This window comes from Prosopis cineraria, unplaced genomic scaffold (genome assembly GCF_029017545.1).
Source record: "Prosopis cineraria cultivar Desert tree isolate PC_DT_omini unplaced genomic scaffold, ASM2901754v1 PC10, whole genome shotgun sequence".
In the NCBI taxonomy this organism is placed as follows: Eukaryota; Viridiplantae; Streptophyta; class Magnoliopsida; order Fabales; family Fabaceae; genus Prosopis; species Prosopis cineraria.
The window spans coordinates 4,920,840-4,935,435 of record NW_026555341.1 but is presented as its reverse complement, the minus strand read 5'-3'; the positions used below and the strand labels follow the sequence as shown (position 1 = coordinate 4,935,435).

The window sequence follows — 14,596 nt, the reverse complement described above, 5'->3', positions numbered from 1 at the left end:
TTTCCACAAAGAAGGGTGCCGGCGGCACGGTGAACAAGGATTCCCAAGAAGAAGGGCCGTGAAAAAAAAAAGAATTAAAATAATTAAACAATAAAAATTAAATAAAAGAAATATAAATTCAAGTAAGTGCCGAATCATATTAAAATTTTATGAAATGTCATGCTCTGGCTAGTCAGTGTATAGATCAGGCATTAATGTGTAATTTGACTTTTTGTGATTAAGAAAATTGGTTTTTTTAAAAAAGATATAATTATTTTAATGTATAATTAAGAGGATGTTTTAAAAAATATTCTTTATTAGAAATGTAGTAAATGGTGTTTACTAATTAAGATAACTTTTTTTTTTGGCCTGAAGAATTAAGATAACTTATTAAACAAGAATAAATATGAATAAAAATGTATAATTTTAAACATGCTAAATTTTATCTTTGATCTTAGCATAAAATTTTAATTTAGTTTCTTAATTTTAATTTTTTTAAATCGTAAAACTCTAACACCATTAATTTTAAATGATTATTTTTTATATCAATTATTATTATTTTTAAAAATTAAATTTAATATATTAATATTTGATAATATTTTATCAATATTTAAAAAATTAAAATAGTAATTATTTGTTGATGAAATTAAAAATATTAGAGTTGAAAGATTAAAAAAATAGTTTATAAAATTAAGATAATCAAAATAAAATTTTATACAAAATTAAAAGATTAAAATTATATTTTAACTTTTTAAATATTATACTGTATTAAATTATAAGTTATTTTTAAATAAAATTATACATATCAATAAAATTTATTAAATATACTTTATAATTTTTATTTATAAAAAAAATTAAAGAGACAGAATAAAATTTATTAAGAGTTAATTAAAAGTGTAGGAGAGGGTGATTACTCTACTACAGACAACTAATTAATGTAACTAAAACCCAAAAAGTTTCAAAAGAAAAGGAAAAGGAAAGAAAGGGATAGCTAAGTCAATGTCGTATACGAGGGCACTGTGCGGGCAACGAAGGAGGCAAGCTCAAGGGCGGTCCATTGAATTGAATTGCCGTTGACATTGCCACAACACCTTCCGAGTTTGAAAACTCTCATTTATTTGCAGTCTCTGCGCAAAAATTTGGTCTCACACTTCGCCATCTTTCTTCTCCGGACGCAGGTGTGTTTTATCTTCCGCAGTTTCTCATCTCTTTCGTTCGGGGCTTTTCCTTTCTTTGAATTAATTCTTATTCCAACAATTATTCAATTCCTTCCACCCCACGCAACTCATGTTTTGTATTTCGGGAATTCTCAGTTTCTCTTGGTTCAGCTTTTATTCCCACTGAATTTCCATCTTACAGTGCATTATCATTCTCTTTGGGCATATCTTTTTTCATCTCTGTTTCTCATCTATTCATTTCTTGCCTCCCTTTTTCGGCTCTCAATTTCCTCCCTATGAATTTTACCTTCGTTGCAGAAACCCTATTTGTTTAGTATGAAAATATAGAGTCGGCGATCACATTACTCGATTGGGAATATAGCTGAGTGATTGGTTAGAATGAAGTGTTTCTTGTTCAAATGTAAAAAAGCATCGAAGTCCTCCCCAGAATCGCAGAAAGAGAGACAGAAGAATCATCCAGGATCAAATCACGCTGTGAGTTCAGCGAGTTCGCTGCCATCACCGAGAACCATAACAGAATTGTACAAAGAGAAAGAGCACAATTTGAGAGTTTTCACTTTGCAAGAGCTCAGGGAGGCCACGAATGATTTCAATAGGATGCTCAAGATTGGAGAGGGGGGTTTTGGGAGCGTTTATAAAGGTACAATATTGTCTCAAGATGGTCGAGGTGATTCTATTGTTGTTGCGATAAAAAGCCTCAACACCCATGGCCTTCAGGTATACCTGCTTCCACGGCCTTTTTGTTTTTGTTTTTGTTTTTGTTTTTTTTTATAGCCTCCTTCCGCGGCTTTGTTCTCGTCTAATCCTTTCTTTCTTTCTTTTTCTTTATCCGATTGTTTTGTTCACTAAGCAACCATTACTTGCTCCGATAGCTGACAGATAAATTGGCCTACGCTGACAGTTTACTTTTATGATATGTTGAAATGAATAGAGATTAGAGAGGACATATCTATGTTGTCTTTAGTAAATTTTTCTGGGACATGCAGCTGTGAAGAGAAGGTGCACTGCTAGAAGTTAATTGGGAAATGTGTTCCTTCACATGCCAAGAACAAAAAATCCATAGTATTAATATTTCTTAGCATAAGAAATACCGTATTTACATGCACATTATTATATCTCTGTCATCTGCAGGATTTATTATTATTTGTCTGCCAATCATATCCAATTGTTGAGTGTCTGAATTATTATAACACTTGCACATTATAGTAATATCTGCATTAGTTATCTCTTTACAATGATAGTCCTCTTTCTTGTTAAGGGGCATAAACAATGGCTGGCGGAAGTTCAATTTCTGGGCATTGTTAATCACCCAAATTTGGTAAAACTATTGGGATACTGCTCTGAAGATAGAGAAAGAGGAATCCAACGGCTTCTAGTTTATGAGTTCATGCCCAATAGGAGCCTGGAGGATCATCTTTTCAGACGGGCTTTTCCCACCTTACCCTGGAAAACAAGATTGCAGATCATGCTCGGAGCTGCCCAAGGATTACTTTATCTACACGAGGAATTGGAGATTCAGGTACATAATTCTTGTAACGATTTGTCTTGCAAATTGGACATCCAAACCCCTACTTTTGTTGATATCCTGTTCGTTTGTTTATTTGATAGGTAATATACCGAGATTTCAAATCGTCCAATGTTTTATTGGACACGAACTTCCACCCAAAGCTCTCAGATTTTGGTCTTGCTAGGGAAGGTCCAATAGGTGATCAGACCCACGTGTCTACTGCAGTAAGTGGATGGTGGACTTGGACTGTGTATTACCAAGTCGATATAAGCAGCTTTTCTTTGATTATCTAAAATTGACGAGTACACATTCTTTGGAAATTATTTGAGTTGACACCACCAAGGTTTGTGTCTTGTGTTTGTTATCAGGTGGTAGGGACATATGGATATGCTGCCCCAGAATATATACAAACAGGCCACCTCAAAGTTCAGAGTGATATATGGAGTTTTGGCGTGGTGTTATATGAGATACTGACAGGGAGGCAGGCATTAGATAGAAGACGACCGAAAGAACAGAAGCTTCTAGATTGGGTTAAACAGTATCCTGCTGACAGTAGGAGGTTCAGCATGATAATGGACCCTCGACTCAGAAATGAGTATTCACATGGTGCTGCTCGGAAAATAGCCAAGTTGGCAGACAGATGCTTAAACAAGAAACCTGAAGAAAGGCCATCCATGAGACACGTGGTGGAAAGCTTGAAGCAAGCACTGCAGTATTCAGAAACTTCAAAAATGGCTTCTGAATCATCTCGTCCTAAATTGCTCCCAAAAAGCAAATAGTGTGACTCTTGGCATATGCATTAGTTGGATAGATTGTCTGTTGTAGATTCCTCCTTTTGGGGATATCTGGGGTTTTGATCCTTCTGGTCAGTCCGACCCCCGAAGCTAGGTCCTGTCTTTATCCAACACTGGCTTTGAACCTGGAATCTGGAAGATATCATAATCGCATTAATAGGAGGAATCTATGCCGAATTTAGTTTCCATAGAATAAAGTCAGTTTGTTTATTTTGGATGGTGGAAGTCACTGTTACTGTAACATGGAGGAAGTCTCTAGCCAACTTCATAGGAAGTGTGAAAAGGAAGAAACGTATTCAGTTGGCCAGCCAAAAAAAAAAGATGTGTTACGTATTCAATTGCAGCTGGTCATATTTTCGGAGGGGTCTCTTTTCTATGTTCTTTTGGGCCCATTTCCAAATAGTTCTCTAATTCAAGCTTCTTTAACCCTTGAATAATAAATGAAGTTTTCAGTTTTCTTATCAATACTAAGTGTTTTGACTAGTTGAAGCTTGACAGATTAAAATAATAGCAATGGTTTTGTTGGGGACACTTAGTTTTGGGAAGAAAAAGGCGCATGCTAGCATTGACTTGAATGAAACTAATAATTTATATTGTGAGCCGACTGAAAATGGAGACAGGCTAATGTTAATAGTTAATACTGATAATAGGAGGCAGTGATGACGGACAAGGCTATGATGATTACTGATTGGCGATTGCAATAGACTGGTGTGGATGTGGTGCGAAAAAAATACGACCATTAATGATTTTGAGCATAGAAAATATTTCCTCCCTTCCTTTCCAATTCAATTTTTTAAAAAATTTAATTACTTTATTAATAAGAAAAATATATCTTTAAAATAAAATTAAGTATTTATAAAAGGCATTTTTTTTTTTACTTTTACGTAACGTTTTCATTAGAAGCGAGGGCCTAAGCCCATAGGTCAAAACCAGGTTCTCTGAACAATTTGATTGCCCGGGCCTCCAATATTTTTAACGCCCTATTCAGACGCAGTGGCTCCGTTCCAAACACAGAAAACCGTCGCAATTAGTTTGCTGAAACCTGGAGAAATGATGTGAAAGAGTGTTCCGTTTAGGTAAAATGGAGAAGAGCTTCACTCTCATTCAGACTATAGCCACTGCTGGCGTTTTCTCTGCGATTTCGTTCTGGTGACTCTCTTTCTCCCCTTTTCTCTTTTTTGTATTAGGCTTCTTCGTTTTTATGAATTCCCTGCATCAGGTACGGTTTCATGTTCGGCAGAGAATCCTCTCGCAAAGAGCTTGGCGATTTAATCGAAGATCTCCGTCGGGGAAATCCCTCGTCCGACCCTCATTCTCATTCTTGAGACAGTATTGGTCATCTCTCTTTGCGGTCTCACTTTTGGACTTTCTTGTTTTCCTGTTCCTATTGAACTCATTTCTACTTGATTTGTGATTTGGTGCAATTCGATAGTTAACTGTTCGTATAAACGGCAGACTATTTTGCTACCATAGACCTTTACCTTTTTCACTCACCATTTTCATTTGTTGTCCTTTATCGAAGAAGCTTCGCGTCGATTCATTTTTATTCAATGTGGAAGCAGGGTATCAACCTGAAGCGATGTGAACATGACTTTGATGAGTTGGCTGGGAAATCATTTAAATACCTGCTCTTTGGCGAGGCGATTACTGGACCATGTTCAGCGGCATATTTCATGTACTGGCTAAAACTATATTTTGCCACCTAGATTTCGTCCGAATTTTGAAAACCTTTGCAATTGTCATATGGGGATAACTCTATTTCCCGCGGTCTATAGATTCCGCACAATTCTTAGTTTGTACTTTGTGTGCTTTCAAAATTCAATGGACCTCTGCCTTGCCAATTTTGTAAATAGTGTTGATTGTAGGGCTTGGACCTTAACATTTAACCGTGAGGGTATGCTAACTCAATAATATGCACACCTCTATACGAAGAGTTTTATGTTAACCTTGACTGACTAGTTCAATGACTTCTATGCTTGAAATGCGGCTGCCTGAATCCATGATTCTTGGCTTCATCATCCTATCAACAACTACAGAAAATAAGGGTTCTCTCTACGTAAACAACTTGACTCATCGTCAAGCTTTCTTTACTGCCTTTCTTTCGCTCTCTTCTTGCTGTCTTTGGTTTGCACGGATAGTTTATGAATTAGAAAAGCAGTTTATTTACATCAATGGTTTTTTTTTTTTTTGTTGCCAAACATCAATGTTTTTTTTCACTTGTTTGTTCTTGTTTTTGTGAACAATTTAGAAATGATCAAAGCAATTTGAAAAGTTTAAGCTATCGAATATGTAACTTCTGATTTATGATTTAATGACGTACATCATTGAGCAGTTTAACCTTGTGGCTTGGATTTGACTGATGATAATCCGAGATCTCTTTTGCATGTTGATAATCAATGTGAATGGTTCTCCAGATAGGCAGAATTATATTTCCACGGAACTGCATTTTGGTTTCATCGTGACATCGAAGCTGCTTTGTGCATAATCTTCATGTGTTGTGGTATGAACTATGAAGAGTATTTTAGGAATATGAGCTTAGAATCGTGATGACTGTGGGCTGGGTTGTTCTTTAGGTGAAAACATTGTGGTCTATCTAGGTGCATAAAATACTGTGTGTGTAATTGAACAGATAGCACTAATACACGTAGAGAGAAGTTGGACCTGTTGACTATAATCAAGAAATTATAATATGCTCTTTTTTTTTTTTCCTTTTTGATCGAATTATAAGATGCTCTTATCCCATGGGAACATTGAATATTGACAGAATTGAATGACTTCAGTGTTTTGATGTATATAAGGAGTTTCAGGGCCTCTGGTTCTCTCTCCCAAACAACCGACCTCGCGAAATAGAGTCCAATATCAGTATGTAGGGGACCTTTATATATAAAGGTTTTCTCCAATCATATTGGAGTTACATACATGACATAAATAAAATAATGTCTTCACCATCGCAGGTTTTGACATGGCACATCACGTATGCCACAGTTCTTCTGTATTTGCTGTCACGACTTTTCCGTTTTTCTCTGTTGCTCTGACTTTTTGTGATTGTTCTGTAATATTTTACTGTGCTTTTGAATATGTATCCCCCCCCCCCGGACGCCTGAACATGCCTCCGTAAATATTCACACAACAGCAACCTCTTGACCTTGGCCTTGTTTCTTCTTAGTTCCTTTGATATGTCCGACGTACAGATCGGTCCCATTGGAATCACAGTGCGGAAGTCTGTGTCTCCGACCATCTTCAGACATGCTTCTCACGAACTCTACGAGGTGCCTCCAATTATCTCCTTCGAACAACTTTTTGTTCATTCTTAGGTATGTAAATGCAGTCAATCCATTGCCTGAGTCTGATCTGCTTGTTGCCAAAACTTGGGCATAAGCATGCTCATCATATCTCTCCAATGCATTCTCTCCAGCAAGTTCTACTCCAGCTGCCTTAGTTGCCATCTTCACTTGATGAACTAACCCTTCAGGTGAGCAATTTGCATGTTCTGGCTGCTCTCCGTCTTTCATCTCCATGCAGGTGAAATTGAATACAACCCCATGTTTTGCCAGCATTCTTGCTATTGGTAGATATCCGTCACGGAATCGAGTGTTGTAGTATCCAGCAGTTAACTCAGAAGCGTGAGACCTGGATCGGTAATGCCAGTGGATGCCCGCAATTTTCCCGGAAAGTTTCACCCCGCAATGTTGGAATATTTCATTGGCAGATTTGAGGATCATTTCGCCGTGTTCTAGCAATTTGCCGGAGTACCAGCCCAAGAAGAAGTGTCCGTACTCAGTGTTCCATGTTCCATCCCTTCTGAAGAATCCAGACTCCTCGGGGAATTGATTGTAATGCCCTGCGTCATGTGGTCCGCTTGTTCCCCCTTCTTTCCTTCCGATGGCCTCTGCTGATGCTTCCAGAGATGCTTTCATATACTGTATGAATATGACAAACTGGTTATTTTAGTTACTGAGATATTTTTCTGAAGGTGTATCTTGTGATGACGAAGAAAGTCGGAATCGTAATTTGGAGTGAAACCTCGCCCGCAGGCCCCAAGAGTGTTCTTTTTCAGCCGTTGTTTAGAAAGATTATTTGAATTATATGCTTTTCCCCTACTCTGGAAAATTAATTCGGGAATTACCTTGTCATAGCATTGAAATTCTCCAATGCCAGGAAAACTCCAAGTTCCGTTGCTTTCTGGATAAGATGGATATCGGAGCTCCCCACAAGGACCCATTCCCACTTGAACTTCCTGAAGAATAGAAAAAAGAGGGTGGTGTTGAAAGGCCTACTTAAAGACTAGAACTAGAACTTGATAATTTGGGTATAATTCCAATGCTGGTGGTGGTGGTCCACCTGCATCTGGAAACCTATCTCGTGTAGCAGCATGTACGGTTGGCTAATAAAGTTAATGCAATAACATGGAGAATGCAGCTACAGAACTTATAACTGAGCTTGTTTCACTCTCTGTTTCCTAATTGATTCCAAAATCGTAGAAGATCGAAGAAGGCGTTTTACTTACCACAATGACACTGCCCAAGTAATCTCTAAACGTGTCACGGAAGCTCCTCATGTAATCACCGTACACCTGAATCGGTGTCCTTCCTCTCAAGACAGGCAGTGAATCACAGCCTAACGAGATGTACTCAGGATTTCTCCTCCCTGATTTGTCGGTGTAAACCAGGTCCGGATTCTTGCTTATTTCTTCAAGCACCCATGGCGGCAGAGGGATGCTGAAAATTCCCATGTTCACCACATAATTATGCTTCAATTTGGATAACTTTGTTTCGTTTTATTTTAAACTATCAGTACTATTTGGTGACTATATTTCTACACAGGAAAACGTAGGAAACTTAGAAATAGAGACGGATATACCTGCAGGTGTCTCCGACATTGCCTCCACACTGATGAAAAGACATAACAACCTGAAGCTTCAAGTCATGCTTGTGCACCATGTTGACAAGCTCAACATAGGCATCCCAGTTGTAATTCAAAGGGCCATCTTTCTCCACCAAACCCCACCAAGCATCCACCATCACTCCTTCAACTCCGGCGCTCTTGAGAGCCACCAGACTCGCATTCATCGCTTTCGCCTTATTCAAAGTCCCTCCCATCGTCACTGTGTCTAATGGCAGCATCACGAACACCGGCACCTTCATCCACTCCTTGTGGTTGCTGTGATTGTGACCACGCGCAGCCGAAGGCGCGTGCACCTTCTCCACCTTCTCATTCTTCCTCCTCGTGTGATGATGGCTCGAGTGCTGCTGCTGATGATGACGACGATGACTGTCACGTTTGGCTGGTGATTCGTGCATCGAGGGTGAGTGCTTGGCTTGCAGGCGGAGCCATGGCTTTATTTTTGCGAAGGAAACTGAAGCAGAGACGACGTCGTCGAGAGCTTTGGGCTCTTTCTGGTTGATGAAAGAAATTGAAGAACGAAATGCTAGAGCCATTTTTGTGTTTGCAGGGGAAGACGTAGGCACATGTGGTGGAATTAGATTACTCAACTTGGAAAGCCGTACTTTATGGGGAAAGAAATAGTTCTAATTTCGGAACTGAACTGATGAACTCGACAAAATTGGTGGGGTCTCTTCGAAAAGTGAAAAAAGCGCAAAAAATCAAAGCTAGTCGGCTCACATTTGGAATTGATTGAGATTCTCCTCATTCCTCCTTTTTCTTTACGTGTTTCCACCTCTTTACGTGTTTCCACCTCAGCTTCTCCTTTCCTACCTCACCAAAACTTTTCTCAAGCTTCCATTTTTAACGGATAACCACCTAAACCGTTTGAATGGTTTGTCTCCAACATGAGAGGGTCGAAGGGGGCCGTCCCCCCCCCCCCCCCCCAAAAAAAAAAAAAACCCTCGTCAAAAATTTCTAGAAGAAAGGAAGTGAAGTGATTTGGAGGGGGAGAGGCATGTGGGAAGATTGAAGGAATTAGTTCAGTGAATTACTGTTGCTGAAGATCATAGTTCTCATCAAGGCGAATGAAGGAAGCAGTGGATGGTGAGGGGAAAAAAGGTGGGCCCCAGTTATGTTGGTTATTATTTTTTCTCAAAAAGGTTAAAAGCTTGTTGCGGAACTTATTTATAAATTATTTTTAATATATTTTATTAAAATTAAAAAATTTAAATTTATTAATTTTATCTTAAAATTTAATAATGTTTTACTTTATTCTTAATAAATATTCTTAAATTTATTATTAATATTTTTATTTAAAATATTTAATAAAGATAAAAATGTAAAAAAATGATTATTAGAAAATAAGTACTTTATAAATAAGATCAAATTTTTTTTCTCTCTCTATTTTTATAAATAGGATAGAGGAGTATTATGATAAGTGATGTTTATATGATATATGAACATATTTATTTGCAAGGATATCATATAACAAGGTCATTTCAATTTTTACTTCCCTCATCTCTATATATAAGATGTTTTTAATATAATTATGCAAATTAATAAAAGTTGGTTATCTATTAAAACCACAATAACATTTCAATTTTTTTCCTAATTATTGTAAATAAAAATAATTTTTTTCAAAGTAAATTAATAAGAGTATTTTTTTTTCTCTTTCTAATTTAATAAGGATATAATGGTCCATTATTAAAATGCTAACAGCCCTTTATATTTAGAAATAAAAAAAATTCTAAAAAATTTTTATATATAAAGACGAGGGAGTAATTTTTTATTATAATTATTTTTATCATCCATTGAAATGCATTTTAGCTAGATTCTTTAATTTTTTTTAAGTGGCAAGTTATATTAAATGATTTTTTAAAAAATTATAAATTCAAAAATATGGCTTTTAAAATATTTATATAATATGAAACAATTTTTTCATTTAATGATATTTTATAAGTTATAAAATTATTTTTAAAAAATAAAATATAAATACACACGCATTAAATTTTAAAATTGTCCCCCCACAGATCTAGCTTTTTCCGCGCTTGGGTTGAGGATCAGTTTGATTCATAAAACATGATAAAATATTTGACTGTAACTTTCGTTGTTTGGTCATCCAATCGTTAATTCCACTTTACGACATTGGACTGATCAAAATTAATAACGGAATTGTCTAAAGAAAAGAAAAGTAAATGAGAAGAATTGATAGTCGAAATATCCTGACATGATGCAAACCCTTTGATATTTTCTTCCCTTTCCCAGGAGAAGCAAGCGGCATCAATTTAGCATCTCATTTTTCCCCTCACCCGATTGATAATTTATGAGTGGCATTGTGTTGCCACCGTTAGACAAACCCCACCAAGTCAGCTTTACGAACTGGTTGGTTTGTTTTCGCCGCGTGCCTTGCGTCTTGTAACTTAGTTTTCGTGGATGAAAATATCTTAGAAATAATATAATAAAAAATTCTCTTGGTTCTGCTTCAACTTGTTCAAGATAAGGAACCCTAGACATGTGTGGTTTGCAGCAGTCTTGTGCTATTTTTTCATTTTTGTAGTTTTTGTTATTCTTGTACCCTTGTTTCAGCGTGTCTCTCAAGTATTCAAATCTATACGCGACTTTTCCAGTCTCACTTGCTATATTAATTAACAGTAGCATTATTGGTTCTCATTAATTAGAACCTGACTGCTGACTAATGAACACCTTGTGGTTGTATAACTGAAGATAGGATCAGATTAAAAGTCTTCTCTGGAATATCTACCACTAAGTTCTCTTGTAACTGCAAAGATTAGTGACTGCATGTGCCTGCTGATCTGCTAAATTCAAGATTTGAAAGAACTGAAAATGTATTTTCTGCACTTTTTTGAGTTATCTCATTACCCCATTGCTAATTAAAGAAATGACAAACTAATCATAACTTTTGGGTGAATCATATATTAACTGGAGACATTAGTATGTTTCAGGAGATAATACTATTTCTTAGACTGTTATAATATTTATAGATCTACATGCTTTGAATCAAAACCAAGTACTTAATTAGGAAAAAAAAAAATTGATCAAGCAATGTGTAGTTGAGGCATCAGCATCAAGGGAATGAAAGTACTGAAGTGGGACAGAGAAATGGAGGGACAAGTTGGTCGTGTTGTTAATTCCGAATCTTGAAGGAGCTTTAACAGACAGATGATGTTTTGTAGTGTATTGTAGGAAGGTCCTAATTAGCTGAGCTGTCCTTGTAATGCACAGCCCTGCCATTGTATGTTTCTGCGGCCGAAATGAATCCTTATCTCTTAATAACGTTTCTTCTGCCTCTTCCTCTTTCCACTTTTTTTTTTTTTAAGAAAGAAAAATCAACTAACCGGAAACCCCGGTGGGAAAGATGTGCATGCAACTTCAAGGAACACAAAAACAAGTGGATAATTTTTTTTTGTTGTGTCGAATCAATACAAAGTTTGAAAACATTTTAAACGCTATTAATAATTAATACTCCCTTCTACATCACAAATTGTCATATGTAGGCACAAGCCATCTTTGTGTGTGTGTGATATGTGTACAAGCAATCTCAAAATATCAGAAGAATGAATATTCAGAACTCAAGTTTGGATGGGATTTGCAGTTATGGGTAAATGGGATCACTGATCAGACTTGCTCTTTCTTTTCTTTTTTAAACAATCAGACTTGCTCTCTCTCTCTCTCTCTCCCCCATTTTTCTAAGGCGTTATTTGGTTCCAAAACCTCTCCCGAAATAGGAAGGAGCCCCCCTCCTCTCCCCTCCCCCTCCATCTCCTCCCCTTCTCTCTCCTCCTCTCTCTTTGAACCAAACAGAGCTTAAAGAAAATCTACTGAGTTTCATTGTATCTGCCCACAACACCCCAAAAAAAAAATAAAAAAGCTGATGCACTTTTTCTTATTTCCACGTGTAGGATAAGCTGCTGCTTATCTCTGCACTTATTGACTTATAGATAAGCAGCAGCTATAGGGGCAGTAGGGTCCCCTACATCCACCAATCCTGTAAGCTTTGCATCATTCAAATTTTGCTTGTGTTATGGTAGTCCTTTGCTAGCTATCTGCCTTTCACCAGCTTCGAAACCACGCGCAATGATTCTTGATCCAACGGAAATTTGATACAATCTCTAGTTTCTTGATGTATCTCAAGTACTAATTATAGTCTTAATGTCTTGTACTCTATAGCTACTGTCTTCTGCAACTATAGCAACTGAATCTAATATGATTTTAGTCTTATCTCTCAATTTATCCGGGCATCAGCACCCGAGTCAAGGAATAGTTTGTTCATGGAAATATAGTTTCTGACTTACAGTGATAATTAAAAATTGCTTAGCCTCTAAGCAGATAGCAAGTAGTGAGTAACTGGTGAGGGCTTTGGCATAGTTTGCAAGAAATTTAAGGTAATAATCTCTTTAATCACACTAATACATCATACTACTAAAATATATAAAATAGGGTTTTCAAAAGGGGTGAGGGGGGCGGGATTCCTCAGGGTCCCAGATATTTTCATACGAATTCGCAGCGATTGCACATGCAAATGATCAGAATACTAGTTTAAAATCCGTGGAGGATTCTCAGATTGATCTATCGCTTTCACGTGCCTGGTTCCCACTTCAGCAAATTATGCAAACCGAGCAACTAAGATATTTAGCAGCAAGGTAGAGATGAAGCTTGTGAAATAGCAAGAACAGAATATTCTGAAGGAATCTTCTGTATCCTATAATAACAATATCTTTTAAATTTTCTTTTGGTTTATCCATTTGATATCTTATTTACCTTGTACTTGAATTTAAAAGTTAGATCCTATTCTTTAGGAGTTAGGATATCTAGTGTATCGATTTATTCTACACCATCACATATACTTGTAAACCTGATTTCCCAGATGGAATAAGAGAGAATCAGAGGAATGTAATGAATCTCCCTGAAGCCTCTGATCACCAATTTCTCCATATTTATATGACAACTATCTTGTAATAATTTAATCAACAGCCTTCAGAGTCATAACTGCAAGGTCTATCTCTTGGACGAATAAAATTATAAGATGTGCATTGATGAATATTCAGCTATTCGCGAGGGGAAAAACAGATCCGATTCGGTCACCAAATCGATAGCACTTGATGTTAACTGAATATGGACCAAGCTGAATGTGATTATCCTCCTCACCCACGTAGAAACATAGAGTATACAAGGCAAGTTCGAATTCTGGGCTCACCCCAACGAAAGTGCTCGACAAAGATTTCAGAACTCCATTCCATTCAAACTGAATCGTCAGCAGCTGAGTTTTCAGAATCTGGCTGCAAGGACACAATAGCAAATACTAGAAGTTTACAATGTCATGGTTGCAGCTTAAATCAGGAAATACTAAGTTATACCAAACAAAATAAAAAGATGATCATAGAGGCTATGCCATTTTACAAAAATGATTTATTTGAAAGTATATATATGATTTTGATGTATAATGCAGAAAGTTTACTTGCATTTAGTGCAGTAAAATTAGCATTCCATACATAGCTAAACAATCTATGAAAAATCTCTGGTCCAAAGAGAAACAATTCTAGCAACAGTAGGCTAATGGCTATCCTTTTTGGATGATAAACACCAGAAACAATAAGATTTTCATCATTTTCAAAATATGCTTTCAATTAAAAAGGTCGTAAAGAACATAGACCTAATTGAAAATGTTTTTCTGGGAAATTAATTTCCAGTGAAAACATTTTTCACAATCATGCTATCTTTGGTAAAATAAAAGGAGCCTTAATCTGTTTCAAACAATAATCATAACACATTGAACTAAGATATTATACAATTCTGGCTTCCGCCGCTCGGTCACTAATTATTCACTCCATTAAGGCATACATTACTCTGGTAGATAAAGTTCTCAAACAGTAGCAAGCACCATGGTAGATAAAGTTCTCAAACAGTAGCAAGCACCATACTATCCTTGACACCATAGCTAATTGAAAGTATTCTAGAATATAGATTAAATTTATTATTGCTTCGCGTACTGCAGAAAATATAGGTCCTGAGTCCTGACATTCAACTTAAGACCTAAGAATTAGCATGTATCTAGAAGCTATCATTTAACTCAAGTTGCCAATCATTTTTCTTTGTCTACTCAATAATTTTATACAAGTAGATTTTGAATTATATAATCATATTAAACAGGATGATTAATTCTCGCAAGGTCCTGCAAGAGAAATTACATTCGTTTACTGATTAATGCAACTTTCCTGAAGTTTTAGCACTTAATG

The 14,596-nt window shown here is 36.5% G+C and overlaps 3 protein-coding genes across 6 annotated transcripts; 2 read left to right on the top strand and 1 right to left on the bottom strand.

The window, feature by feature from the left end:
- The first annotated feature begins 989 nt into the window (after positions 1-989).
- LOC129322778 (probable serine/threonine-protein kinase PBL19) lies at positions 990-3,879 on the top strand. 2 transcript variants are annotated; one of them, XM_054969155.1, is made up of 5 exons: positions 990-1,157; positions 1,455-1,874; positions 2,416-2,676; positions 2,766-2,888; positions 3,033-3,879. In XM_054969155.1, exons 2-5 carry the CDS (start codon positions 1,536-1,538, stop codon positions 3,441-3,443), a joined length of 1,134 nt encoding a protein of 377 aa, XP_054825130.1. In that variant the 5' UTR covers positions 990-1,157; positions 1,455-1,535; the 3' UTR covers positions 3,444-3,879. The 2 variants fall into 2 exon arrangements, with proteins under 2 accessions (XP_054825130.1, XP_054825129.1); XM_054969154.1 differs by having other exon boundaries at positions 990-1,874.
- A 516-nt stretch (positions 3,880-4,395) lies between these two features.
- On the top strand, positions 4,396-5,403 carry LOC129322154 (uncharacterized). 3 transcript variants are annotated; one of them, XM_054968241.1, is made up of 3 exons: positions 4,396-4,607; positions 4,678-4,787; positions 5,021-5,403. In XM_054968241.1, exons 1-2 carry the CDS (start codon positions 4,540-4,542, stop codon positions 4,781-4,783), a joined length of 174 nt encoding a protein of 57 aa, XP_054824216.1. In that variant the 5' UTR covers positions 4,396-4,539; the 3' UTR covers positions 4,784-4,787; positions 5,021-5,403. The 3 variants fall into 3 exon arrangements, with proteins under 3 accessions (XP_054824216.1, XP_054824218.1, XP_054824215.1); XM_054968243.1 differs by having other exon boundaries at positions 4,678-4,793; XM_054968240.1 differs by having other exon boundaries at positions 4,398-4,607; positions 4,678-4,809.
- Positions 5,404-6,317: 914 nt separating this feature from the next.
- On the bottom strand, positions 6,318-9,132 carry LOC129322153 (beta-amylase 3, chloroplastic-like). The gene is made up of 4 exons (XM_054968239.1): positions 8,319-9,132; positions 7,966-8,176; positions 7,585-7,695; positions 6,318-7,378 (listed from the first exon to the last, which is right to left on the bottom strand). The coding sequence occupies exons 1-4, from the start codon at positions 8,894-8,896 to the stop codon at positions 6,581-6,583; spliced, it is 1,698 nt and encodes a 565-aa protein (XP_054824214.1). The 5' UTR covers positions 8,897-9,132; the 3' UTR covers positions 6,318-6,580.
- Positions 9,133-14,596: the final 5,464 nt, after the last annotated feature.

Bases quoted from the DNA above. Each gene is read 5' to 3' on its own strand.
- LOC129322778 (XM_054969155.1), top strand. From the start codon at position 1,536: ATGAAGTGTTTCTTGTTCAAATGTAAAAAAGCATCGAAGTCCTCCCCA. The intron at 2,677-2,765 runs GTACATAATTCT...TTTATTTGATAG, and splicing joins ACGAGGAATTGGAGATTCAG to GTAATATACCGAGATTTCAA. The intron at 2,889-3,032 runs GTAAGTGGATGG...GTTTGTTATCAG, and splicing joins AGACCCACGTGTCTACTGCA to GTGGTAGGGACATATGGATA.
- LOC129322154 (XM_054968241.1), top strand. From the start codon at position 4,540: ATGGAGAAGAGCTTCACTCTCATTCAGACTATAGCCACTGCTGGCGTT. The intron at 4,608-4,677 runs GTGACTCTCTTT...TCCCTGCATCAG, and splicing joins TTCTCTGCGATTTCGTTCTG to GTACGGTTTCATGTTCGGCA.
- LOC129322153 (XM_054968239.1), bottom strand. From the start codon at position 8,896: ATGGCTCTAGCATTTCGTTCTTCAATTTCTTTCATCAACCAGAAAGAG. The intron at 8,177-8,318 runs GTATATCCGTCT...GGGAATTTTCAG, and splicing joins AATGTCGGAGACACCTGCAG to CATCCCTCTGCCGCCATGGG. The intron at 7,696-7,965 runs GTAAGTAAAACG...TCTATTCTTCAG, and splicing joins ACTTGGGCAGTGTCATTGTG to GAAGTTCAAGTGGGAATGGG.